This window comes from Corvus hawaiiensis, chromosome 1 (genome assembly GCF_020740725.1).
Source record: "Corvus hawaiiensis isolate bCorHaw1 chromosome 1, bCorHaw1.pri.cur, whole genome shotgun sequence".
Classification (NCBI taxonomy): Eukaryota; Metazoa; Chordata; class Aves; order Passeriformes; family Corvidae; genus Corvus; species Corvus hawaiiensis.
The window spans coordinates 31,252,993-31,280,803 of NC_063213.1; the positions used below are offsets into that span (position 1 = coordinate 31,252,993).

Here is a 27,811-nt window from a genome sequence, read left to right on the forward strand (position 1 = left end):
ATCTACTCCCTAAGTTTTCTCACACCAAGGTCAGACTGACAGGCCTCTAGTTCCCCAGAACCTCCTCCCGGCTTTTCTTGTATGTAGGCATCACATTTGCTGGCTTCCACTCAACTGGGACATCCCACTGGGACTGCTGATAGATGATGAAAAGTGACTCAGTGAGCACTTCCACTGTCTCCCTCAGAACCCTTGGGTGGATCCCATCTGACCTCATAGACTTGTGTGTGTCTAGGTGATGTAGCATATCACTAACTCTGCCCTTGGATTATGGGGGTTTCATTCTGCTCCCTGTCTCTGTCTTCCAGCTCTGGGGACTGGGTACCCAGAGAACAGGTCTGGATATTACAGACTGAGGCAAAGAAGGCATTAAGTACATCAGCCTTTTGCTCCACCTTTGTCACTGTGTTTCTCCCTGCAACCAATAAAGGATGGAGATCCTATTTAGCCTTCCTTTTGTTGCTAATGTATAAAAACATTTTTGTTGTCTTTTACAGCAGTAGCCAGATTAAGTGTTAGCTGAGCTTTGGACTTTCTAATTTTCTCCCTGCATAACCTTTTTTTTTCCCTGAGCCAAGCTGGCTGTGTTCCATGCTGGCCTGTCTTTTAGCACATGGTTACAACCTGCTCCTGTGCCTTAAGATTTCCTTCTTGCAGAATGTCCAGCCATCCTGGACTCCTTTGTCCTTCAGGACTGCTTCCCAAGGACTCTATCAGCCAGTTGCCTAAACAGGCCAAAATCTCCCTCTGGAAGTCCAAGGTAGCCAATCTGCAGACCCGTCTCCTTACTTTTCTGAGAGTTGAAAACTGTCTTTTCATGATCACTGTGCCCAATAAAGCCTCCAACCATCACATCACTCACAAGTTCTCTGTTCACAAAAACCAGGCCCAGTAGGGCACCTTCCCAAGCTGGGTCCCTCCCCAGCTGTGACAGGAAGTTATCTTCCATGCACTTCAGACTGTTTCCTCACTGCTGTGTCGTATTTCCAGCAATTACCTGGTAAGTTGAAGTCATGTACGAGAACAAGGGCCAGTGATTATGAAACTTCTCCCAGCTGCTTATAGAATATTTCATCTGCTTCTTCATCCTGCTTGGGTGGTCTATAACAAACTCCCACCATGACATCTGCTTTGTTGGCCTTTTCTCTGGTTTCTACCCGTAAACACTCAACCCTTTCATCACCATTGTCAAGCTCTAAATAGTCAAAACACTCTCTAACATACAAGGCATATCCCACCACCCCTCCTTCCTTGTGTATCCCTTCAGAGGCATTTCCAGCCATCCACTGCAGCGCTCCACTTGCGTGAGTCGTCCCACCCATGTTTCCACCAGGTGATGGTAACTGTGTCACAGCTATCCTGCTATGCGGTTACTTCCAGCTCCTCCTGTTTGTTCTGCGTGCTATGTGCATGCAGGTGCAGATGCCCTTAAGCTGGGCTATTGATCCTGCCCCCTTTTTGTGGGAAGAAGCCATAATTCCTACTGATCGTTCTCAGGCACTTCCATCATTTATGACACATCAGTAACCTTTTTGTCTTCACTGCCACATGGATCTCCATCCCCTGCCTCCACTGGGATTTCAGACCAAAGAATCTCACTAGCACACCATCCCTTAAATACTGGTGTGCTGTATTACATCCCTTTCCCTTTTCAAATCTAGTTTAAAGACCTGATAACTCCTCTGCAAAGATACTTTTCTGAACCCTTTGAGACAGGTCTACCCTGTCTGTCACCAGCAGGCCTGGTGTTCTATAAACCACCCCATGATAAAACCCCAAAAATTTTGTCAATGACACCAGGCTCAGAGTCTGTTCTTAATCTGCTGGCTCTTCTTTCATCAGTTCCTGCAACTGGAAGGACAGAGGAGAACACTCCTTTTCCTCTTGATCACTTAACCAACCATCCCAAGGCTTTGAAGTCTCTTGATTGCCCATGGACTTTTTGTTGGGACTTCATTGCTGCCTACCTGAAAAATCAGTAATGGTTAATGATCCATAAAGCTGTATCATGGTAAAAAGTTTTCTTTTCATGTCTTTAACCCAGCCCAAGGAGGCAGCAGACGACCCCAAGAAATGAGTCAATCAGTGTGTTGGGCCCTCTGTTCCCTTCAGAAGGGAATCTCCCGTGACCATGACCCATCCTTTTTCCTTTATGGAAGCAGTTTTGATGCAGGGTGTAGTCAGAATTAACCTCCAACCAAGTGAACCACCATCCTTGCTGTTGTTTGGTTCCACTTTCAGAGCCTCACATCTGTTATCTCAGGGCACCTGGGACAGTGAGATAATCACAGAGGAGACCTGCCTGCTGTGCTAGGCAGGAACTTGTCACCATTGCCCCCTGTCCCCTCATCACTCTGTTCAGCCAGGTGGAGAGATGACAGAATCCTCCCTATCGTGTTCTGTATGCCTATGGGATCTGCCCTGGAGAAGGCAGGGGGCAATTTCAATGGGTATGTAGTTTTGAAACTACACTCTCATGTATTTTTTATTTGAATATAGACTGAATAGGCTATACAGTGGGGCTTGAAGTATAGAATACAATGGTTTCAATTCCAGATTTCTTTGCCTCCAATGACTATTTCAATAGCATCAGGACTGAATTTGATGTACAAGAATTAGGGAGCAGTCACGGGCTCCTGCTATACTTTTTTTTGTATCATTCTACCTTCAGTAGAGTGCAGGTAAATGTATTTTTCTGCAGCATTGTGCTGCAGAGGTGCAAAGCATTTAAAATGGTGTCAGGGAAATCCAGTTTGGAGGAGACATCTAATTGCAAGGGCAATATTTTTAAGAAGCCATTTTAGTGTTAAAATCAAGCATAGTAAAAAGGATGCACTTAGGAAATGTATTAAAGGAGAGACTTGTGGAGTATGCCAATACTTGTAAATGCATCTGCACTCTGTAGGCACCAAACCCCAAATTGCTTTCAAATGAAAGCTCTTATAATACATTTTTAAAACATCAGTGATATTAAAATTCCATGCTCTTTTTAAAGTGCTTTGACTTTTAGTAAGGAATGTGTTTAAACTGGAAAGCTAGCCGAGGCACAGAAATAGTAAAAGAGAAACAAGATAAAAAGAAGAGGTGGGGAAAAAGAGCAAGACTGGATGTCAAAACAAACGTACACCTTCAAAGCCAGGACACGAAGTCAGTTAGCCTGAGAAAAGTCATAAGAACTGATGTCCTAATCACTATTTCTAACCTTCTCTCCAAAATGCTATTGAATGGCATTAAAGCAGAAAAAAAAACCAGTTCAAAAACAATAGGGAAATTTGTCTGGATAAAGTGTTCTCCCTTTACCAAAAAATAGCTAAGTGCATTCATAGAATAGTCAAAGTCCCCATGTGCTACTTGCATTTTCTAAGGTGCATTAGGTACTAAGCGATACTTGATAGTATGCAAAACGTGCACAACCTTCATTACTCTCTACTTGTGCCATAGGCAGCCCAGGTGTTCTGTAGCTCACTAGATATTTAAAGGTTGATAGTGTTTTTATTTTGGGTGATTTTGATTATTTTTGTTTTCTTGTCTTCACTACAGTAGTTGAAGTGGAATTGCAGAGGTGTTGTTACCCATGTTAGGCATGCTGCCCTGGTAATGTGGCAGAGCCTGCTAGGCACCGATTCTGTCCCAGTTCTCCTACAGAAAGTACTAGACTTTTCTCTGAAGAATTTTATGGTTCACAGTAATGAATTTAAAGTATTTTTCTCTTGCATATAATTTGTATGAAAGCAGCATGAAGTCATTAGCTGGTCAAAATGTTCCTCATTGGCTGAATGATGGAAAATATTTATGGTCTCTTTAAATATGAAGATTATTCCATATATATATGGCCGTCATCCAGAAGCATTGTTAAGCACTCTTCTTGAGCACAGGAGTATTAAAATTTTCAGGATTTTCACAGAAGGCTCACAGCTGCCTTCGACAGGGTATACGGTGATGCAATATTAATGTTGTAGCCTTTCTAGATCACTTTTCATATTGTCACCAAAGTTAAATGTTCTGCCCCTAACCTGTGGTAAATCAGTAATTAATGGTACATAGCAAACAAGCAGAAACTGAAGCACAAAAAGATGTTAGCTTGCCCTTAGGCAAGAGATCACAGAACGTGCTGTTCTCTGCAGTAGAGTCCAGTAGTGTCAATTAGTCTTAGACTTTATTGCATTCAGCTGCACAGGAATTGGAGCTTAGCAAAGGAATTCTGTTACATCATTTTTGCAAACTTCACAAAAGGGGCTGTTTGAAACCCATTACATGGTTATCTTATTGGTTCTGATGGTTATTTTCATGCACCTGTTGATCGTTTAGAGTACCCTGTTCTACTGAAAAACACAGATTGTACACTGCAAATAAAATTTCCTTCACTGTTATTCTGTAGCTCAGTAGGTACAAAGAGACATATTCTAAGCTGTAATTCAATATCGGGTGGGGAGTTAATAATTTAACAAATTTCAATCAGATTGCATTCCTTCTACTTAGGACATCATACAAAGTGTTGGTTTGTTTAGCTTTCTAGTAATATAGTAGACTTTCCAGGGCTGACTAAGAGTGGTAAGTGAAATAGTTGTCCCTGTAGGGGTACAATGATGTACCTGTTCAGTCTGTAACACCCAAAAAGAGAAAATCTAGCACATCAACTACCATGTTATTGTCACTGACACATTGCAACAGGTTTTAGCATCATGAGGGAAGACATGTTTCAAAGAAATGTTCTATGTGTGTCTACATGTCTAGTTAAATACTTGTTGGAAGGCTTAAAAGTTGTAACTATTGCACCTTTAGCTTCTCTTAATGCATTTGCCATTCAGTGGAACGCACATCTGTTGGAGCGTATTTCTTTCCCCCTTAGTTGCAGAAAGCTGGCTGCATTGGGATATTAGCTGTGTTGATACAGATCTGTAGGGATCATTAGCTTCCTTGGCAGGGCTCCAAGTAATCGGAGACACAGTCTAATCTCTCCTGTTAGGTGCTCATTGCTACTCCTGTTGGGAAAGGCATTTCAATACATTACTGCAGGCGTTTTAATACATTAACCTTCCTTTGCTGGTTTGTTTGTTTGTTTTGTTGTTCAGCTTTTGCGGTTTTTCTTAATAAAGTGTCCTGTATATTATATTTTTTCTCTGAGTTTTGTAACTGGATTTCTCCTTCTTTTTCCTTTCGTAATTTTCTTGAAACAGGTATTAGCCTGATGAATCTTGTAAGTACAGTGAAAACTGTCAGAATATTGATGTATGGGCAGCAGGTCACGAGCCAGCTTCTTCCAGTCCTAATTTTCACACCAACTGACTGTGCTGAAACATCAGTTTTATTTTTAGAAGTTCAGCTTCGAGAGAAATAATCATGTTCACATGAGCACGTACCATTTTCATTTAAAAAACTGCTAAATATATTGTTATGTAGAGAAAGACAAGTGACTTACAGAAGTAGCAAATAGATATTTCTAATCCAAGAACCTATATCCAAGACAAAAATGCTTCCAGTGCTCTATTGTTCCTGAAAAATTGATGGTCTAGAGTAAACAGTGGTAGTGGCTAGATCTTGAGAGTGTAGCTGGTAAGAAAGGAAACATTGCCTTGGACTTGGAGGGTGAGATGAGCAGAGATGTTCAAAGTCATCAGATACTGAATGCTGATCCAAGGAAAAGTAGAACAGGACACGTTGCATCACTCACTAGTGCTTAGAATATTGGAAAATAAATGGTACTTCCACACTCTCCCTCTGCAAACCCTCTAAGCTATTAAGCATTTGTGGTGGTTTTTCTGTCTCTTTTTCTTTACAACTCTTTGAACTTCTGTATCTCTCAGAATACTTAAAAAATATATTAATGGAAAGTGATGAGAATGCAAAGGTTATTATTATCTCAACTGTGAAGCAGCAAGAAAATTACAGAATAATCTAGAAGAACTATCCATCATTACATATTGAAAAAAAGAGGTTAGATTGTGTAATGGGGGCAAAAATCTCATTTAGTCCAAGTTCCTTTCAGAGGTCTTTAGCAAGACATCTCTTAATATGAATCTGAATAAAGTCAGATAGTTTATTTTTTTCCCTTTTCTACAGTACTGAATTCATTATACGGTGATTTCTTATTCCAAATTTAGACAGCGTGAAAACAGCTAATCAGAGCTACAAAGACAAGATTAATTGGTGTTAATTTCCAAACATTAGTGTTGGAATTTACTTGGCTTAATAGGTCTAGACTTAAAATGATAGGAAATAAGTTAGAATAATGGAATAAAATAAAGTAGATCATTCTTATACAGTATAAATGGGGGCAAAATTGGTAAAGTAGTAATTTCTGGATTTTCTTTTTCAGTTCAGAAAATTCTTGATACAGTTTTGTGACTTATTTGCGTTATTTCAAAATCACTAACTTGATCTACTGACATGGGAGAGCAGATCTCGATCTTTTAAGGCAGACATTTCAAAGCTATCAGCTTGACCAATGTGAGGTGATAGCTTCAAAGTATTTTCCACTGCTTCCATGTGATGAGTACACCTGGATTCATTGCAGTCCTCTGGCTTGTATCACACAGAAGCTGGTGTAGATCAATACATGATTCTGCCATAAAAACAACAGAAAGGGGGAAAGAAAAAAAACCACCGCACAGTTGAGTATCAGAGCTGCAATCTTCTTTTATGCCAATATTATTTCATTGGGATACCACAAAAAGTGGAGAGTCTGAATTCGGGCTTGATACTACTCACACGCTTCGAAATAATGGGAGGTTTAAGAAATCTCATCATCACTACCATCTCCAGGTAGCTTTCTCACCCGTTGAATTCAAAAGGTGGAGGAAAAGAGGAGAAAGTAAAGTGACAGCTCAAAAGAAGCAACATGAAGTGCATGTAGAAAGGCTAGAGAAATACAGCAGAGGACTTGAAACTGATCTGGAAGGAAAATTGAACTCCAGCAGTTGCATTTACAATTGCAAGGAAGATGCCAAATGCTACTTGCAGTTTGATGAGGATGACCTCCAAAAATAACTCTGCAATTTGTAGAAACACTGAAATCTGAAATGATCTAATAAATAGAATTATTTCTTCAGGAATAATATTTCTACATTTCTAACCTCAGTCTACAAGGAGGGGGAAAATACGGTGACTAATACAACTTTGAAGTGTATTTATAGAAATTAAAATTTTCCTTGGAAATCTCTTCTGCTTTCTTGATTAGATATTGAGAAGCAGATTTAGTGTCCTGCTGATGGCAAATAGTGCACAGCTTATAGAGAGGACTGTGTCTGTAGTAGCTGCTGCACAAATACAAAGTTTGAAGAAGATGGATAAAAAAATGTCTTATGCAGTAAGACATTACCTGCAATAATCTGTGGAAAGATGCTCTGCGAAGTAACAGGATGCTGGTGTGATTTCTTCAGAAGAAACCTATTCTGCTCTAATTTCTTTAAATATGAGAAAATAAATGAATTTCAAGTGCATTTGACTGAAAATGAATTTGAGGCTCTAAGCAGTCTACTACAGGGTCTACCTACAGTATCCCATATCTGAAAGGATATAATTTGCCTCAAAGTAGTTTTCTAAACAGAAGTCTGAATTCTGTCTTTGCTTTTAGTCTGTACCTGCAGGTGAACACTGTGGAGGTTAGGTGCACAGACAGCGCACTCAAGTAAAATGACATAAGTAGCAATTAAAACATACTTTGCTCTGGGGAGGAAGCATCCATACCATCTGCTTTAAGGAAGCTGATCACCTGAGCCTTATGCTCCCAGAGATTCTTGTCTTTTTTATGTGAAGCAAATTAAAATCCAATCAAGTAGTATCTCCGAAGTTTGGAAATTATATTTGGGGTTTAAAATAATGTGTCTTCCCATCCTTCCAGGAACTAATGTGGTTTAGCATAGTTGATTTATCTTGCATGATCCGTTTTATTAGGTTTGATGTTGAAAAACCAAAGTGGCAAAATTCTTAGGTAGCATCAGATAGCTTTAAGTTAATATGGATATTGCACAGCTACCTTGTGACTAGATTGATAACTCAGTTGCTGTTGCATTTTACTTACAGAGAATGTTGGTGATATTTTGTGTTACATTTTTGTTTGTTTTCTGGGTTTTTTTTCATGTATAAACACTATGTTTAGTTTTTATATCTTATGAACTGGTACCTTGGCATTATAATACATGCTGAGGATTTTGTGTTCCTCTTTGGTAAGTCTACTTACTGGCTGAGGGGGGAAGCAGATGTTGCATGAGGAAAGTGGGGTTTTGGGTTGTAAAAGTTACCACTGGGTGCTGGGTTCAGCAGGGAGTGAAAATCCTGCTCCTGCTAGGTGGGCATAGAGTGATGCGTGCCTTTGCAGTCTGTGAGGGCTGTCCTTGTGTATGTGCCCTATCTGGTGGGGACTGTGGTCCCTTGTAACCCTGCTTCCTGCTCTGATTATGTCTCCCTGTTAGGCTCAGAGTCTTCCAGCAGTGCTGGCTCCTCAGGATCACTGTCACGAATACATCAGCCTCTCCAAAGTGCACCTCTCGTCCCCGGGGTAGCGGCCAATTCTTCAGGCAGCGTGTCCTACCCTGAGAACGGGATGAGTGGCCAGGTGGCCCCCAGCAACACCAGCTATATCATTCTTCCACTTGAAGCTGCAGGGATACCGCCTGGCAGTATCCTTCTCAACCCACACACAGGTCAGTACAGTTCTCTCCTGCCTGATTCTGCCCTTTGGTGTTTCTGATGTCTGCTGGGGAATCAGCAAATTTCTTGTTTCTAGACATATTTTTCTGGAGGCACTTTATGAGCAAATATACATTGAAATGATGTTTGGGAAGTGGTTGTTTTCAAATGTGCAGGCAAAGCTAGATTCGATTCTGAGGCTGTTGTGGCATAGCTAGTGGGAAGTGATACAAAACACACTTGCTCCATCCCAGACAAGATACTCATCATTCAACAGTCCTGGCACTCCCTGGCTCTCAGTGAATCCTCTGAGATCCTGTTAGCATCAATAAAGACAGATGCTCTTCTATATCAAGCATGCTGAGATACGGTGCAACCAAAATGTAACATCACATTCTTAGAGATTGTGCTTAACAGCAGAATTTCACAAGGCTTAAAGGCTGCATTTGAATTTGCTCTTCAGAATTAATGTTACGTAAGCTGTATGATTAGTAATTGTATTTAAATTGTGAGGTTTGTGATAAGAGCAAGATGTAACTCTTCGATTCATGATAGTTTTCATCACTGCAGCTCACAGTCAACACTTGCAGTGCCTAAATGCTAGAGCTCCCAAGTGCTGTGAGAGCTTCAGAAACTCTTCAGTTTGAATTTGGGTGCTTGCTGAAAGTGTAAGGCAAATTGTTACCTCCTTGGTCTGGATGAAGTCTGGATCATGTTGTGCTGTTACTCCCCACTGTATTGTACTGTCAGTGTTAAAAAGGTTCAGAGAGTTTGAGGCTGCGGTGCTTCTTCAGTAGTTCAGACTATTCCAGTGACCTTGACTAGCTGTGCTGTCAACCTTAGCTGAGTTATGCTGGGTTTAAAACAAGAAAGCCTGTAGTGAAATGTATCTCCCATTATACTGAGAGCCGAGGGTTGAACTCCAGAATATTTTTTTTCAAAGTCCTTAATAGAACATTCAGGAGTGTTTTCTTTGAGGATTTTTGTTTATAACTTGTATTTTATGGGTATTAAATCCCTGTGTTCCACTGTTTGGTGGAAATACTTAAAGCTTATTTGTGTGTCCACTACTAAGTATAATTTTTTTGGTCATAGTTCAGTCAAGAAAGTTGCAGCATTTAAGAAAAATACAGCCTTAGTAAACTATTAAGCCAATCTTTCCACAGGTATTTTTAGATATTTATATCTGGGGCTCATCAATATCTATCAGCATATTTAAAACCAAGGAGGAGTTCTTGTTTGTTCAGAGTTGAATGTGATAAGTTTGGTAAGTTCTTTCTGGAGAGGTGACTTGGTAACTTGCACAAACCTTTACTCTTCAAGTGTACTTTTTTCCAAGCTTCTGCATTATTGACATGAGAGCCTAATACTGTCAGCAAGGAAAAGATCCATCATTATATTAATCTGCTTATTTCTGTTTTGGTGGTTATCAGTTCTGTCTGAAACACTGAAATTTCTTGATCAATACAGAAGACAGCATTTTGTGTTCCACCATATGGTCCATATCCATACAAAACTCAGCAGGCCTAGGCAGGAGTCATCTGTATTTCGGGTGACAGGACTGAAAAACAAATGAATTGATGCTGCTTGGAGCCCACAAACAGCTGAGAGATACTGCTTGTTCCTGGACAGGCAAGGACAGAGGCTGGAGCTCACCACACTTGAAAGCCAGAGGAGCTGTGTAAGACAAACATCTCCTACATCTGTCTTGTCAATTTAGCAAATTGCAGCAGCTAGTTTAGATTTTTGCCTGGTACCTAGGGAGTCTTATTTTTCTGCTATAGGTATAATGCCTTCCAGTATTGTCACTAGACCAGAGAACCTCATCTTCCCTCTTCGTATGCCTCATTGTCTGCAGATGCATCGTTGGGAAACCCTTGTATGTTTGTATGTTTAACATTCAGGTGTTGCAGTGGGGATCCTGCAACACGCATATATCAAACCAGGAGTCCCGTGGAAAGGAAATATATACGGACAGACAGATTCTTGATAGCTGTTTCAGAGAGATGTTTATTTCTCCAGCCGCATGGCCGGAGCTCTGCCCAGGAACTGTTCCAGTCACGGGACCAAGGGTCCTTCTGCCCGCGCAGGGAACACAAACCAACCAATGGGAACGAGGCTGAGCAGGGGCAGGGAAGCCCCGTGTCTGTGCCCTCAGGGCCCCTCTCCCAGGGCTACACAGCGGGGGAGGGACCCCAGCACCTCACCCGTTTTATTTTAATAAAAGGAGAATGAAAACAACTGGATAAACATAACAAGAACCATTTCAAGACAAAACAAGCCACCCTCCTGAGTCTTTAAATGTCCAATCAGATTCTCTGGAACATCTTAGGGCTGACAGAAGGGAGACAGAATTCTCTGAGCATGCTTTGTGGGGAAACTGAGGCAGGAGAGGGTTTAACTTCTTCCCTCCCCCTTTTCATCCCCCACTCGGCATTGGAAAGGGATTTTTGGGGAAACAATTGGCAAAAGCATGGTTTTGTGAGGGAAACCATGGATGAAAAAACGGATTGGGAGTACACTGGGGGTAATAGGATATAGGGTAAAAGGGAAAGGTGGGATTAGGAAAGGGAAACTGTAGGGGGGGCTTACAATGGAGATATTGTCTAACATGACTACGATTTTTTGCATATATACTGCCTTTTACAGAAACACCATCAGGCCCAGTGACCTGCGATGCTTGTAACCCTTTTCTCCCTAGTACAATATTAAATTCCACCACCTCTCCATCTCCCAAGCTTGGGATGCATTTTTCAGGGTTATTCTTTTTAATAGCAGTTCTATGCACGAATATGTCTTGCTGGTTGTCACACCTTGTTATAAAACCATAATTTTGCTTAACATTATACCATTTTACTATCCCTAAGGTCTTAGTTGCTATGATCTTTTCCTTTTTCCGAGTGGCTGCTGTTTTCTGTCTCGCTGCGTCTTTGCTCTCTCCTTCGGTCGCTCCCGTGTTGGAATTCTCGGAGCTGCTGGTGCCTGCGCGCTCTTCCCGGGGTCGCGTTCGGGGCTGCGCGGGCCGGGCCGGGCCACGCCGCTCAGTTCTCCGTGCGTCGCCTCCTCTGGTCGCAGCTTCGCTGCCGCTGCCGGGCGCTGCACCCACGTCTCGGCCGGGCCCCCGAGCGATGACCCCCCCGCGCTCCGCTCCAGCGCGCGTCTCGGCTGGGCGCGGCTCCGTTCCACCGCCATCGCCGCCAGCCGCCGCCCGCGTGCCGCCCCTCTCGGTCGGGCGTTCACGGGGCTCGCTCCACCACGCGCTGCACGCGGCCGTGCGGGTCCTGCCGGGTCCCGCCGCTCCCACCGCGCCTCGCTCCGGCACCGACACTGCGGCTCGCGTGGCTCCGCCCGCGCGCGGGAATTGCCTCGCTGCTGCTCGCAGAGCGCTCGGTGCACGTGGCCTGGGCCGCACGGTCCCTGCGCCAGGATTCCCTTCGCCAGGACACAGCTGACATTGCTCAACAGTCTCGGTAACTAAATAATATTCACGAAAATATTCTTCCATCGGCATATATTTTGACTCCAGTATTAACTGTGTCCAAACGGTTTTCCAAAAGCCCTTGGTAAGAATTAAATCCCAAGAAACATAGAAAAAGTTCTTAAACAACCATGCCAGGAAGTGTTTCAGTTCTTTTTGAGCTTGAATCAAGCTAAAATTTACAAATCGTTGTTCAAGTATCATTTTAAGTTTAAGATAAATGTCCATATGCGGCTCTGAGAGCCAAGAGTCTTCCCACGGTTCCTCCATAGTTTAGATATGGAATAGCAAAGCAAAACCAAGAAGAGGAATCCAAAGTTTCCAGGGTTTACTCACACAAATCAGTCGCTTAGGGATCGGGGATCGTTCTGCTCTCAAATCTCCACCATTTGTTGCAGTGGGGATCCTGCAACACGCATATATCAAACCAGGAGTCCCGTGGAAAGGAAATATATACGGACAGACAGATTCTTGATAGCTGTTTCAGAGAGATGTTTATTTCTCCAGCCGCATGGCCGGAGCTCTGCCCAGGAACTGTTCCAGTCACGGGACCAAGGGTCCTTCTGCCCGCGCAGGGAACACAAACCAACCAATGGGAACGAGGCTGAGCAGGGGCAGGGAAGCCCCGTGTCTGTGCCCTCAGGGCCCCTCTCCCAGGGCTACACGGCGGGGGAGGGACCCCAACATTCAGGGAGCAAGTATTTTGTGTATATATTATTTTGTGTTTGTTTCAAACCTTGTGTTTTGTTTCTGTGGCTCCCGTGTAAATATATACATAATAAAGTAAATGGAGGGAGCAGATTCTTTAAAAGCCTAAAATTCTTGTCTCAAACTTCTAGCTTCATGCTGCTACCTTGTGCTGGAAGGCAGACTGTACTTCGGCATCTGCTGTGTTTTTCACATGCAGTAAAATACATGCTGCAAAATAGTCACTCTTTGGGCTCAGAATCTTTGCATCTTATTAGGGAAACATTACAAAAGAAGCTCCATGGGGAGGAGATTTAGATTGCTAGATGCTGTGATCAACTATCAAAGTGATGGATGCTGTCAGAAGCAGAGGTGAAGAGAAGACAGTTGAAAGAAAAGGAAAAAGGATCTTTGTTTCCTGTAATGAATAGATTTTCTTATCCTATGTAACCCCATTCTTTAGTTCTTTCTTCTCTTGCAGAGTGGCTACTTCCAGTCTTTTTCTCTTTTGATGATAACACCATGTCCTTTAAAGATCTTTCCTTCCTTTCACACTGCATAGTCACTGACTGTGCAAGCCTCTAATGGCATCTAGAGATGCTGTCAATATCTTCCTGCTCTGATTATAACACTCTGCTCCTTCCCAGGTGTTGGGAATCTGCACTTTCTTTTCCATATCTGCGGTTTCCTTTATTTTCTCTCCTGTGCTTTACCCTTCTCCTTCCCAGATAGTCAAGCTTCTTACTTGCTTTGGCAAAGAACCATTTATGTGGCTGTGCTCTCCATTTCACTTACTTCATCAGCCTGCTTCATCCTTTAAAGGATTCCTCTTGACATGTTCTTCCTTAACCGCTCTGACAATTTAAGAGCATTTACTTTTCATTTGTACTCCTTGAAATGACATTGCAATCTTTGCCCTTCTATCAGGGGCACAGTTCATAACTTACAAATGTCTTCCCTGTTACCTTCTGATCTCTCCTTTTCATTTCTGATTTCAAGACTTCTTCATGAGAAGTCTTTTTTTATCTTTAAAAGTGTTGCTGGGACTTTACACTTTCAGTTCTGTCATCTTTCATTGAGCCACAGGAAATACTCTTTATTGGCTTCCCTTGAGCATCTGACACAGGCTTTGGGAGCGTGTTATCTTACTCACTCAGTCTTTTAAAGTACTTCTGGGGCTTGAGATTCCCAAAGCTTGGGAGTCCATGCCATAGTCACCCAGTGGGTTCACAGCAAGAATCAGGAAATCAATAGACAGAACTGCGCCGTGCTTCTTTTCCACTCACTCATGACCTTTCTCAGCGTGAATGTGGTGTTGAGTTCATCTAGAAACTTGATGCTTTAGAGAGAGAAGGCAAGGTTCTTTAGCCAGTGTTCCTCATGCATTTCTGACCATGATTCATTGGAGGGAGAAGCTGAAAGGCTGAGGAGTAGATAGAACAGGTAGAGATTCCGTGTAGGGTACAAATCAGAAGTTCATTATTTCACTGTTGCTCTAAGTCACTGAACTCCTCCAGATCTCCCTTTTTATTTCAGATATTCATACTTTAGTTACCTGCTTTAAAGGTTATCACATCATTGCTAAAACTGCTTCTTTTTTCTCATGAAACCATTTATAATTCCTTTGATTTACAGATTTATGATGGAAATGAAAAGAGAACTGAGGTAATGGAAAACATTTTTCATACAGAGAAATACAATTTCTTTTTTGTTCTCAAGACAATGACTTAGGTAAACTTTTTTATTTTAAAGAAATATTGATTTTACAAGGTTATTTCCCCCAGCTTTATTATCTGAAGCAAAATGAGTTCAACAATTTACCAGAACTCTGAACTGAATTTTTCTTGTATATAAGAGATTTTTAAATACATCTTAAGAGTTGATTCCTTGAAAACTGGAGTTCTAGCTCCTCTAAGTACATAGGGCACAGCTCTCAAAAGTACAGCACTGTGTTATTAGAATGTGTAAATAAATTAGTAACAAGTGTGGGTTTGTTTTTTTTCCCCTTTCCTACAAACTGTATTGTTTTAGAAGTAGCTATGTACATTTGACTGCTGTTGTATGAGAGGAAAATGTAAGGGAACATTCTCTACCTTCAGTGTTCGCTCCAAAGTTCAATTTTAATGTTAATTGATTCATCGTTGAATGATTTTAAGTAACCATAGCATCTGAATCATGTTATAGCCATGGTAACTTTCCACCCATTCATTGGAAAATCATACTGCCTAAACAAATATCTGCTGTCTTCCCTGAAAAAAAAGAGATGTCTGATACTGTAATTACTGTAATGAGATATTGAGAGTGATGAACACTTTACTCTTGTAGCAGGTCAGCTAAAGAGTGATCAGTTAAAGCAAAATTGTTTGCTTTCACACAGGAAACAGTATGTTCTTAAAAGTGTTCAGCAAGGGCTGGGTGTTTTGTTTCAGGTCAACCATTTGTAAATCCTGATGGGACGCCGGCAATATACAATCCTCCCAGTGGCCAGCAGACAATGAGGAGCCAGATGGTGGGACAGTCTCAGCAGCAGCCTTCACCCCAGCAGCCTCAACAAGTTCAACAGCCGCAGCAGCAAATGGCAAGTCACCTTGTCACACAGGTAGGTGTGGTATCATTGGAAAAAAAGAAGGAGCTCTTGGGGATATCAAGAATGACTTAGAGGGTAGAAGGGAAGAATGCATCTAGACTGAATATCAGGATGTTATTTTCAACATGAATAAAGCAGAGAGGGAAGATTACATCTTCAATTTTATCTCAAGGATGATTTCATTTTCAAAAGTACTGTTAAGTGAGTTGGTGTATGTCTACATAAAATTAGTTTGCAAAATTCACCCATTAGTGGAAGCTAAAGCATTCATTTTCAAACCAGTGCAGTCTGTAATTCTCTCCAAAGAGCCAGGGACATTTCTCTTTTGACAACAGTGTGCCTGAGTCAAAGAATAAAAGTACAGCAAGAGCTCTACAAACCCTTTCATGTCCAGTCGTATTGGGCCCAATCTATGGGTGGTCTCCAAGCACCTCTGCCCCAGATTGGTGGTTTTCTGCCTGCGCCCATGTTCTGGCCATGATCCTGCTCTGAGCTAGAAGTTCTGGAGCTACAGCAGGAAGAGCGACGTTGTTTGAGCACATGGTATGTTGGCTCTCTGGTCCCTGAGCTGGCTGTGGCATATGGCCAGGTGTGGCTGAGCATGGGCAGCAGGGTCTGGGTGTTGTTCAAACTTAATTTTGTGGATTGCATGCCTGTTCTCCCAGAGCAGAGCAGGCGGAGGGAACTACTCAAGCAAGAATCCTACATCCTGCTTAGTAATGGAGCAGCCAAGATCTGCTGTGGTTCTTGTGCAGCTTTATAATTTGGCACATTTTCATCCCAGGTTACACAGAAATAGAGCATTTAAATTCAGTAAAGTTGCTTTGATTTTACTGGGTTTGGACTTACATGATTATGACTCCTATTACTTGATCGGGTCTTCACAGTTTTAGAAGATAGTACCAAACCTATGCAAGAAGTTACATGAGAGGTTAAAATGAAAGGAATACTAAAGCTATTCCAAGGTAATAGTGCTGTGGAAAATTGTTTTTTTCACTTAGATAAACATCTGCTCCAAGCTGATGGCCTGTCTGTTGGTAATTCACAGCCTGTTCCTTGTCATTTTTTGAAACTCTTGTGTTCTCCCAAAGCAGCTTTACAATCATTATTCTTTTGCCTGTGACACGCTCAGAGTTAAATCAGTCACTAACAGCAAAATTCAAATATACACTTATGCTGTGCTGCTTTCCATTTTTATCTCGGTAAATTAAATGTAGAATCATAATTTGGCTTTGCCTCACATTACGAGTAAGAAGGTATAGCTGCGGCTATATTTAATCTAACAGCCATCAAACCCATGAAAAGAGGCAGAATTACCAGTAATAATTGTTTGGTATAAGACTAAAACGAAGACTAAAATCACAATACCTGACCTCTTGTACTCAGGCTGGTGATGAGTCACCTGTATTTTCGGAGCTGTGTTTGAGATCTTTGTTCTCAATAACAAAGGTGGTGGTGGTGGTGGTTGTTATTTTTCTCTAAATGGTGGAATTTATTGTCTTTCCCTGTGCTTGTTTTGCAGCCTGTTCAGACAATGCAGCCATCTTCTCAGTCAGTTCAATATCCAGCAGTTTCTTATCCTCCCCAGCATCTCCTGCCAGTCTCTCCAACACAGCAGTTTTCTGTGGTACTAAAGATTTTTTATTTCTTTTTGTTTCCTTGAAGTTGGAGGTGTGAATATGTGTGTCCAAGAGCCTCGGGGAGCCCTGCAACAGGTGTCCCACATGAGAACCCTGTCTAAATACCTGTTTTCCTTTATGCTTTTGGTACTGACAGGCATTTTGTAAGAGCATTCCCACTGATTCTGGTTACCTAACCTGAAGGGTGATGTTACACCAGGGCTCTCTACCTGCTTAGCAGAGCCTCCAGAAAAATGTTTCGTTGTGCCTGCTGGTAGGAGCTTATGTCTTCTCACTTAATACCAAGGGATTTTAAATTAATAACTTGAATAGGTTATCCCTATTTGGGAGATTTGGGTTATCCCTCTTTCATGTCTGCAAAGGCAGGAGAAGAGACCTCCAGAAATCATTATTTTTTATTTTATATTCTTTTATCCATATACTAAACCCACTGCCTGGATTTATTCCTTGGTGATATCAGAGCACTTGGGAAGGAGAGTAGCAGTGAACCAGCTGCAGAAGATGTGGTGTGCTGTACATCATGACAATGCACCAATGGACGTGTATAATGAAAATAAATAGAGTGTGTTCTTCTGGAGCCTGATTCTGGTTTGCTGCTTGCAGGACTAAGATTATACTGTTCTAAAATGAAGCTGACATTTTAAAGAGGCACTGTGAGATTTTTTTCTGTTGTTTTTCTCTCTTGCTCTAGTAATCTTGTTTATGACTGAATTTTTTTTTCCCCCAATGTCACATAGTTACAGTAAGATATGGAAACAAAGCTGAATGGATCCCTGCAGATAAAATAATGTTATTAATGGCTAGTAGATGAGTGATACCATTTTAAGGAAAATAAATTTTCCGTGCTTAACAAAAGTTGCATGTCTCAATGCTAATTCTCTAGAAAAGTGTGTTGCAGGAATATCAGGTTGCCCTAGTGACAGTCACAAGAAGGGTAATATTTTTATTGGCTAATTCAGTAGTGAAACTTCATCTGAATTAATACCTTCAATATACATTCCATTATACAAACACTGTATAGATTATAGGTGTTTAAAGACTTTTTTCTCTTTTCTGAAAATCTAGAGGCATTTCTGGCTCAGCGAAGTTTCTTGTAGAATCTGTTAGCAGTCATTTGCCATTCTGGTAACGAATATCCTAGCTTTTTAAAGGAACAACTTCACAGAGACAACTCATGTGTCTGAATATGAATGTAGGATGATGGTAAAGTTAATAGCATTACTGCATTACTTCCATAAACCACCTGATCATCTGTCAGTAGTGTTTAAAACATTAATCCATGACATCTGTTCTCAGTTGTGAGGGGGAGTCTCTGTAGAGTCCCCAGCAGTGCTTTCCACAAGCAAACTTTTTGGGTTTTTTAGTTTTGTTTTGTTTCATTTTTAACACGGTTTGAAGTTTCCTGCCATTAAATACGTTGTGCAGGATGGTTTTGGAGAATGAATACCACAGGGCTGTTAACAATATTAAGAGGCTTCTTTTAAAAAATAATATGGATGTTCTGAGCAAAAAGCATTTTTATAGTGCTTATTTCCTGTCTGTAATCAGCACACTACATGATGGAGTTTTGAGTATTTAAAAGTCTTATGATATGGGCCCAAATGAAGATGCCTAGAATTGTATTTGTAAATCTTTGACTTCCATAAAATAAACTTGACAGCATTGAACAATATGAATCTTTTTGCAAGAATGAACAGATACAGTTCAGAATGCCTGTATTATTACTAGCATGTAATGAGGTCCATTGACTTTATATGGTACGTTTATCCTACCACATATTTATTTTTTTCTTTCCCCCTTCGATCAAATACAGAACTTGTTTCTTTCCAACACAGAATAAAAAGCCTTGAAATAGCAACATTAGGCTTAGCTTTTTTTCACTTTCTCTATGTTTACAACCTTGGATTTTCAAAGCAATTCAAAAAGGGAAAGATCTGCACCTGAATCCTACTGAATTCCTCTTGGGATCAATTTGAAACATGGCTGAAATTACCAGCATGTGTTTGGCTGACACATTCTGTGTTTGGGGATAGAGGTATTCATAATGTTATTTTCATGCCCTTTACATTTAAAATGTCTTCTTTTGAACACTGTAAAGTTCACTTGTCATTTTGGAATTAAAGGTGAGTGTGGCAGGCTAAGAGCCAAAATAATTGGCTTTTTTGCCAAATGATCCCATTCACCTTACAGTATGGAAGTCTTTGTCAAGGTATTTATAGTGATTTTCACTTTAATTGCCTCCATTTTTGTAGATACCCATGCAAAGTTTGGCATGGATTGGAGCTGAGTGATTCCTTTCCCCCCTCATGCTCTGAACCTATTTTGCTTTGCTAATTCCTGTGCCTGCTGCAGCCATCATGTCTCCATCCTTCTCTCCTGCCTTCTGCCCCGCAGCGAGATGACATGACAGCGCAGTTTAACCAGATGAGCTTAAGCCGTCAGTCATCAGGAGACAACCCCGAGTCGCCTTCTGGCCCCGTGTACCCCTCGCCAATCCTGCAGCAGCCTGCCCAGCAGACAGGTTACATCATGGCCTCCCCGAGCCAGCAGCTTCCCCCAGGAGGCTTTACGGGTTCAGGACCACCGGTGTCCCAGCAAGTGCTGCAGCCGCCGCCGCCGCCCCAGGGCTTTGTGCAACAGCCACCGCCACCTGCTCAGGTAGGCAAAACCTCTGCTGCCACTTCGGCACGGTGCTCTTTGTAACATCAGGAAGGGAATATAAACATTCCAGATATTTTTTATTTTTTCCCCAGTAAAAGTTTAGCAGGTCTTTAGGTGGCAGGAAACTTGCAAAGGCTCTGTTGTTTCCTGGGTTTCATCAATGCCTTGCCTCTCCTCAAAACATTTTCTGAACATAAGTTTGTACTCCATGACACATCTGCACATGAATATGAAGGAGGAGGGTGAGTAAATGCCCATACTCCTTTTTCTCTGTACATATACCAAAAGAGCAATGTGCACATCAGCCCAGGTAGTCGTTAATCATATTTAATTGACTTGAACATGTGAGGTGTCACAGATCAGTAATTTTAACTGTCTTCCTGAAGACTGATTATGTTTTACTGTTCACTGCCAAACATCTCTGCTTGTCTCCTGGGTACCTTTACGGAATATTGAAAGTGATTACTGTCAAAAAGTAAAATGCACAGATGACTTTCTGGCCAATTTTCAAGGCATACACATTAAAAAGACAAATTTCTTTTATCCAATTATAAATAACTTCATTTAAATTCTACTTTAAATGTTATTAATAGCATTTTTATTGTTTTCATTTTATCCCTTGGAATTAAAAATACAAGAATAAGGTAAAAAATTTCACCATTTCTTTTAATGTAAATGTATTGTAAACCCTACTGGTTGGGGGTTGTTTTCTGGTGGGTTTTTTTTGTTTATTGCTTCTTATTTAAAATCTCCAGTTGTGCTTATTAATGGGATTCTGCATTGCCATAGGAATGAAAAATTTTCGCTGTTACAGTGTTTTAAGTGGGCTAAGGATCTACTTAATTAGATCACTAAATAACAATAAAAGAAATCTGAGGACTCCTGGATTCTGACATCCCATAGAGGGCTTTGCAATCCATAATTTCTGTTAAAAAATGTGCAGCTATTTTTTCCAGGAGAAGGCTTGCCAAAAACAAGTTTGAAGGAGCTGAAGTTCAATATAATGTGATTTCTTTTACAAAAAATTGGAAATACTGCTAGAAAAATATTGCTAGAAAAATATTTCACAGTTTGCCAAATGTAGCAGGTTTTGTGTTTTTTTTAAATTTGGGAGAAAAAAAAATGACCTAAAGAGCAAAATTCCCTTATGAGTCCATCTTCCCATCTAGATTGTGTCTCCTAAGTAGAGGCTGTCCAGGCTTTGGTCCTCATGTACAACCCCCAGGTGCCCTCAGTGTTTTCCAGCATCCTTTAGTCAAACCTCATGGCACTTCTAGTGAACTAGGTAAATGTGAGCATCTCCATTTTCCAGGCTGCCACCACAGCAGGCACTGATGTGTTTCCCAGCTCTGCTGGCCAGGGTTTGCTGTGGGAGTTGAGGGGGCTGCAGGATGGTGCTGCCTGTCCTGACAGAGACCCCACGCCACCTCCTCACCCCCTCGGGTGAGACCAGATGTGCAGCTCGCCCTGGAGTCTCTGCTAGACCCGCCTCGGTTGACGTGGCATAGGCTGCTTTGGGCGGGTTTGGCCACAGCTCCTGCCCCTGGCTGAGCCTTGCAGTGGGAGTGTTGGATTTCACCCTTGCATGCGCAGCAGGGTGCAGGGTTTTCACTCAGCACGGTGTAGTGTTGCTTGGTGGAGCTGTTTTCCAAGTTAATCCTTGCTCTGGTGCTACTGGGAGGCGGATTAACTTCTTCAGAGGACTTGATGAGGAGGTGCCTTTTCATGTACAGTCTGCTGTAGGACCAGTACAGTACTGGTGCATTTAGTGGTCACTGTGTCTCTGTCCATACCCCAGCTGCTTTCCTCCTACGTTTTAACAAAGTGGAAAGTTACTGACAGCGGAAAAATATCTTTTGGCTTTGCAACAACTTCAGTTGTTTCACTGGGGAATGGTTTGTCCTCGGGGGTGTGTAGAAAGGTGAGAAATGCAGTGCTGACAGTTTCCTCTGCTTCTGCAGACATCATCCATCTCCAGCTTGTTGCTGTTCCAAAAAATCCTTGTCAGATACCTGTGGAAGAGGGCCTGGCAGGGTTTAGTGGCTGCTGCCCATGCCCCTATCCCTTGAAAGCACAGTGGCCTTGGTCTGCTAGAAAGGAGGGAGGGCAGCCCCTCTCTGCATCTGCACACACAGACGGGAGCTTCTGATTGACATTTCAAGTTTTAATTCTTTCACTTCAGTCCTAGATTGTGGCACAGTGGTTTGGATACTACATGCAGCACATGTACGGCAAATAGGGGATCCCTCCTATAAAAAGATAAGAGTGATTCCTTGGAAAATAGTAGTTCTTCTAGCCTTAGAGCACTGTTTTCTGTACATGGCATGTAGATCCCAAATCCTTGTCCTGCCCGTGGCACAGCTTCACTGTGGCAGTGGCTATTGTCTGAGTCAGCTGTTGTTACTCTTTGGGGCTCAGATGCAGTAGTAAGGCTGCTCTCAGACACCAAAGCAGGTGGTCTGAGGCAGGCTCTGGGAAAAAAAGAAAGCAATAAGGATGCTAATGGAAGGAAAACATTATGTGATGCATTAATCAATGCAATGCAATCAATGTAAAAGCACTCTTATATCTTAAATGTTGCTATTGAATTTATACCAGTATAAAAGAGGCATGACATTAATGGCTAATTAGTTCCTGTAAATGCACTGCTGATAAGGTTGGCTGTGGTACCCTGTATGCTGTTGGAAAATAGCAGTGAAAACCTGGGTGGAGATCCTGTGAGTATGATAATTTCCTTCGGGAGGTGAAAGGGGGAGAAAGAAACTCTCCTACACACCCGATGGTACTGCATTTAAATTACTAGCTTTTCTATTAAAGTTCAGTTAAATGTGGCTCTACAGCTGCTCTCCAAGATTCTTTCTCCCAGTCTGTATTAAAGCAGAAGCAGGCTGAGTTTGACATGACATGCCTAAGTGGTGAGAGAATCCTTTACATTTCTTTTTGCTTCTTCTTTCATCACAGGTGTTCTGCAGCTTAACAGAATCATGATTTAATAAATCAAAAATAAGGATTTCTCTTTGTTCAACCAATTGGAAAAAGAAAAAAACCAGCCCAAGACCCAACCATTACTCTGGGTTTGCTAAAGGGACCTGTAGCAGCAAACGCTTGTTTGCTTTCTGTCATGAATATCGAACATATGTTTGCTTTCTTTATTTTCAATTTTCTTCTCTTTCTGATGGTTTTTCTGTAGCCCTTATGGGCCCAATACTTTAACAAGGGTCCACATTCTGCTTTGTAGTACTTTATCAGTGGTGCCTGTCTTTGCCTCTGCAAATGAAGAAGTGGAAAAAATGCAAGTATTATGTTAGTGGGAAAAGATATCCTCCCTTAAAAGTTATTTTCATCTCTGACTCATTCTTTCTGGAAAAGTGATATCCAAAAATGAGATGGCATGAATTCTTGGAGAGGCCTGGAGATGTAATTAACATGTTGAGGGATTTTTCACCTGAATTAATTTTGTGTCATCATTAATTTTAGCTGTCTCTTTGCAGAAGCCTGCTCCGTGAGAGTCTGTAGTTACCCTAAGACAAAATCTTTATTCACAGCATGTCTCCTCCAGGAAACTTGTTACGAAGAAGGCTGGGGAGTCACTGCAAATGAGCGGGGCTTTCTTTGATGATCTTTGAAAATTATATTGGACGACATCTTACAAGTCATTATTTTTTGTTACCTGTTACTGTAATTATTACAGAGGGGGCAGGGAGGTAGAGAAAAAGCCTTGAGGAATGACTGATCCCTGACAGTTAGATATTGGGAAGAAATGGTACCTTCATGTGTCCATGCATCACTGGGGTTTCTCTTGTCTTCTTCACTCCCATTTATGCGACTGTAACAGTTGCATTAGCAATGGTGTCAGCATCTGGATGAAGGTGCCAGTCCAAACCTTACTGGATATCAGCAGTGTTAAGAGAAGGTAGAATACCAATCCAATGGCTGAATCAAGATATAAGCCAGTAGGGAGGCAGTTTATGAAAGTAAAATCATCCTAAAAATGTGAAATAAACAATACCATTGAATTTCATGGGTGCTGCTAGAGAGCAGCCAGAGAGACACCCAGCCTCATCATGGGTTCCAGACTGTATGTGGACAGAACAAAGCAGAAAGCCAATACTGCACTGAGTCTCTACCTATCATCTGGGGACAAAGCACATTAGGAAGAGAAAAAAAGTCATGTCTCTCTGTGCCATTTCATGAGTGTCTCTGAAGTGATTTGCCCAGTCCTGTTACAATTTAAATTAAAGCATTGTATATGAGAGAAAAAGTAGAACATGGTGGAATGGTCAGCCTACAAACAAGGTAATGATTAAAAATCTTACTAAAAATTATTTTTCACAGTGTCGACGATTAAGATCAAAAAACTATGCTTTTAGACTAAAGAAGGTGGCAATTATTTAGGTTATGGTCTTAGAAGCACATTTTTTTGGTAAATTTATTTTATTTTTAGGGTAACCATATAGCTGCATTGGCATGCTTGTTAATGCTGTGGAAACTTCCTGGTTCTGTAAATAAAATGTTATACAAGCAAAAGGCTGAAGGTTTGATTGTGCATTTCGCATGGGAATGCAATTCAAGTATAATTTGGCGTGTTGGTAGGCTGCTACAGAAATGTAATGTTTTTTGTTGAAGAGCACAGAAGTAAAGGTGTTAGTAACACTGATGTGATGAGAAACTAAAAAATTCAAGAGGATCAGAGTAGATGATGTAAGTGATACTTGTTATCTCTGATCCCTCTAATTCCACTGTTCACCAAAGTAGAATCAGAAAGGAAAAATAACGTTTCAGCTGCTGACACAGAGATGTATTCAAGATAAATGAGAATGGATCCTTCCAAGCCCGTCAAGCATAAAAGACCTATTTTAGACCATGTCTATATTTTAAACTAAGCCCTTCTTTTAATGTCTGAGCTTTAAAAAAAAAACAACAGAACCCCTCCCACCAAACCAAAAACAAACAAACCCCAAAACAGCAACGACAAAACACACACACACAAAAAACCAAAACAACAAAACCTACCAAAATCCAAACCTCTTCTTTTTGTGTCATGTGTTCATTACTACTGGCTAATTCATGCATTAATCTTTATAAGTAAAATAATTTTTTTTACTCTTCTACTACTAGCATTTTTTTCATGCTGATAGATTGCACTCTCATAAACTTTTAAGTGGGTTGCATAACAAATGCACTCCAATGAATTGAGAAAATGAGAGAAAGGGAGACAACCCTTTGACTAACACCGAGATTTTATGTGTGTGGTAAAAATAAATAAGTGTATGCTTCAGTGTACATATTTGGTTTTGTGCTCAGCATGTTCAACTATAAACCTGACTTCAAAACATAGATTCTTGAGGTTATGTTTCAAGGTTAATACCTATACAATCATTTCCCAAGAAATAATTCTCATTGTTGTCAAATGCTTATGTATTTTTAAATATCTAGGGGCTTGTCTGCACCAGGAAAATGAAGAAGTTGGGTTAAATCAAATAAATCCTTTAAGTGAGATTAAGCTGCTGGGAGGAGAAGTGAGTGTTTCCACAGGGGTTTAATATTCTTTAGTTTGTAGAATATAGTAATAGAAAATAAAGAATATTTGAAATGTTGTCTATTCTGTTCCCCTGCTCCAGGGCTGGATCAGCTATTTGCATTGACTTGACTTAGAGTGAATCTCATTTCTTTCAAGCCTCCTGTAGCAGAGTGTCGCTGAGAACAATCAGCTGTCCATGAGATGAGTTCATCACACTAAACTCTCCTGATCCACAATTTACACTGCTATGATGCTTAAAGAATAATTTTGCGCCTTAAACGTTTGGGTCCACTTTCCTCTTCCTTGTGGCTTTTCTTTGCAGAGAAACAAATTCATAATGGTGGTGTCCATTCTACAAAGGCATTTTGTTTTTGTTACATTAGTCACTAACAAAGCAAATGGCTTGAGGGCCAGCAGCAGCCATTCGGTGTCACTTGGTATTGTCTGGAGGGAGGATACCTTACAACATTTTCCAGTCAAAACCTTGTTTTTCTCATACTTGTTTGAATCAGGCTGATATTAGCAGAGGGAGGGAAAAAAATTAAATTAAAAAGAAAATCAGTAGACCTTGAAGAATGAATGGGTATTCGGCCTCTTGATTGACAGATGCTACTGACTGTCAGTTGGTCTGTGGGGTTAACTTCAGCAACACCACCCAGTCCAGCTTTGTTAATCCTAAATCCTTCTCCCACCACAGTTACTCATTCAGTAGGCTTCTACTTGCCCAAGTAGCCATCCATAGCCTATTCTCACCTAGTCTTTTGTGTCTGTGCCATTTTTTCCTCATCTAGCATTGGAGAATTTCCAAGAAAAATTTCTGATCTCTCTTACAATGTCCTACCAGTAGTTACCTTTAGGATGTAGTTACCTTTACTCTGCCAACTGTATGGGTGATCAGGTTGAGTGATCTGTATCAGGCAAATAAAAGTCACAAAAATAGTTCTTGTTTTTGCATGAAAAATATAAAAGCATTTGGTCTGACTCCATGCATATGTCTGTGTAGTATAAATGCTACACACAGAGTGAGAAAAAAATAGTATGATTTATTAAGAAATGCTGACAGCTGTGGCAGAAATTGTGAGAGAAGCAATGTTCTTCCAAGCCTTTGTCCCTCTGCAGTCTGTTCATACCATACACTGCCAAACTCTATCAGATGCCTACAGCATCCCTGACAGCTGAAAATGAAAAATTTTGAGAGCTTTGAACTTGTGAAGGGTCAGTTGAAAGCTGTTTAGCTCAAATGTCTCAGTAACAGTGGTGTGACATGTATAGGAAAAGTCTTTTGCTCCAGTCACCCTCAAACTTTCATGTTCACCTGTGTGATAAGGAGATGTAGTACACGTTGCTCTGTAACAACAATAATAATAGAAAAAAATAAGCCCATCTAGCAGAACTTGCTGACTTGATGCCTACCGTCAGCTCCTGCAAGAAAACAGCTATGATTGTGTTTTGAACTATAATTGTTTTCACCCCAAGTGCGAGAAGGGCTTTAGAGGGAAATGTTTGTGTAAGGAGGGATGTAGCTGTTAATCAGAAGCATCAATTTGATAATTGTTTCTTACAAGTGTTAAGGGTGCACACACTCCATTTTGCTCTCCATCTTGTTTCTACGTATTTGTACTCCGGGCCATTCCTTGCTTTGACTGGACCATTTCCTCCCGAGTTCATTTAATGGTTCAACATGCTGTCTGTATGTGTTGTGTTGATATGGAAGGTGGTGTTTGCATCCATCTTCCTGCAGCTTTTGACATTTTACTGTGATAAAACATTATGGTGATATTTTTTCTTTGGTATACACATGTAGCTTTTTATGAATCCTTTCTGTTTTTTTCTCTTTCAATTAAAATTCTTTTTCTTTTCCTCCTGTTTCTTAAAGTATCTGAAATGAAATGTGGGCACTGATAGCCCTTTTCCTGGCCAAAAGCAAGCAGCAATTCTTGAATAGACAGGAGGCAAACCTCTTCTCTTGATTAGTGTTACCCCACTAATATGCTTGACTTGAACTCTTGCTCCCCCTCCGTGTTCTGTTCTATTTTATGAATCTTTGATCTCTAGAGTTTACTGTTCTCTTTCTTTGCAGATGCCAGTGTATTATTACCCATCTGGTCAGTACCCTACCTCAACAACTCAGCAGTACAGACCCATTGCCTCAGTTCAGTACAACGCACAGCGGAGTCAACAGATCGCCCAGACTGCCCAGCAAGCAGGTATGTACATCTGGTACTCATTTCCTCAGCTGCTCACAGTGCCTTTGCAGATGAAACCTGTTGGTTGTGCTTTAACCGAACAGCAGTGGGGGAAGCTGGTTGCTGTTCTGTTTGAAAATACACTGAAAATTGCAAATTGAGAAACCTTTTGCTTGGACATCCCAAGCAGTGGAAGAGCGGATGTTGCATCCTCCATCCATGCTGTCCTGCATGCTGTGTCCTCAGCGTCCATGCTGCATGTGGCTGGGCACAGAGAGAGCTGAGAGGGAGCTGGTGTGAGCAGTCACAGCGCACGTTCAAGCCAACCATTGTGGTTGCCCTTCGTCATGGCAACTCCTCACATGTTTGTATCACCCCACGTAGCGGACAGGTGCGCGATGATGCAGAAGGGGCCACTTCTGG

At 41.2% G+C, this 27,811-nt stretch overlaps 1 protein-coding gene across 35 annotated transcripts in view; it reads left to right on the top strand.

Moving 5' to 3' along the window:
* The window catches only part of ARPP21 (cAMP regulated phosphoprotein 21), a 200,375-nt gene that overhangs the window by 136,060 nt on the left and 36,504 nt on the right, over window positions 1-27,811 (top strand). For 17 of the 35 annotated variants that reach the window (XM_048298457.1, XM_048298495.1, XM_048298509.1 and 14 more), the window contains 6 exons: window positions 8,412-8,642; window positions 15,223-15,392; window positions 16,903-17,007; window positions 19,373-19,678; window positions 20,320-20,325; window positions 27,283-27,409. In XM_048298457.1, the coding sequence (XP_048154414.1) occupies window positions 8,412-8,642; window positions 15,223-15,392; window positions 16,903-17,007; window positions 19,373-19,678; window positions 20,320-20,325; window positions 27,283-27,409 (945 nt within the window). The remainder of the gene's footprint in view (window positions 1-8,411; window positions 8,643-15,222; window positions 15,393-16,902; window positions 17,008-19,372; window positions 19,679-20,319; window positions 20,326-27,282; window positions 27,410-27,811) is intronic. The other 18 variants (XM_048298546.1, XM_048298564.1, XM_048298588.1 and 15 more) reach the window with 7 other exon arrangements.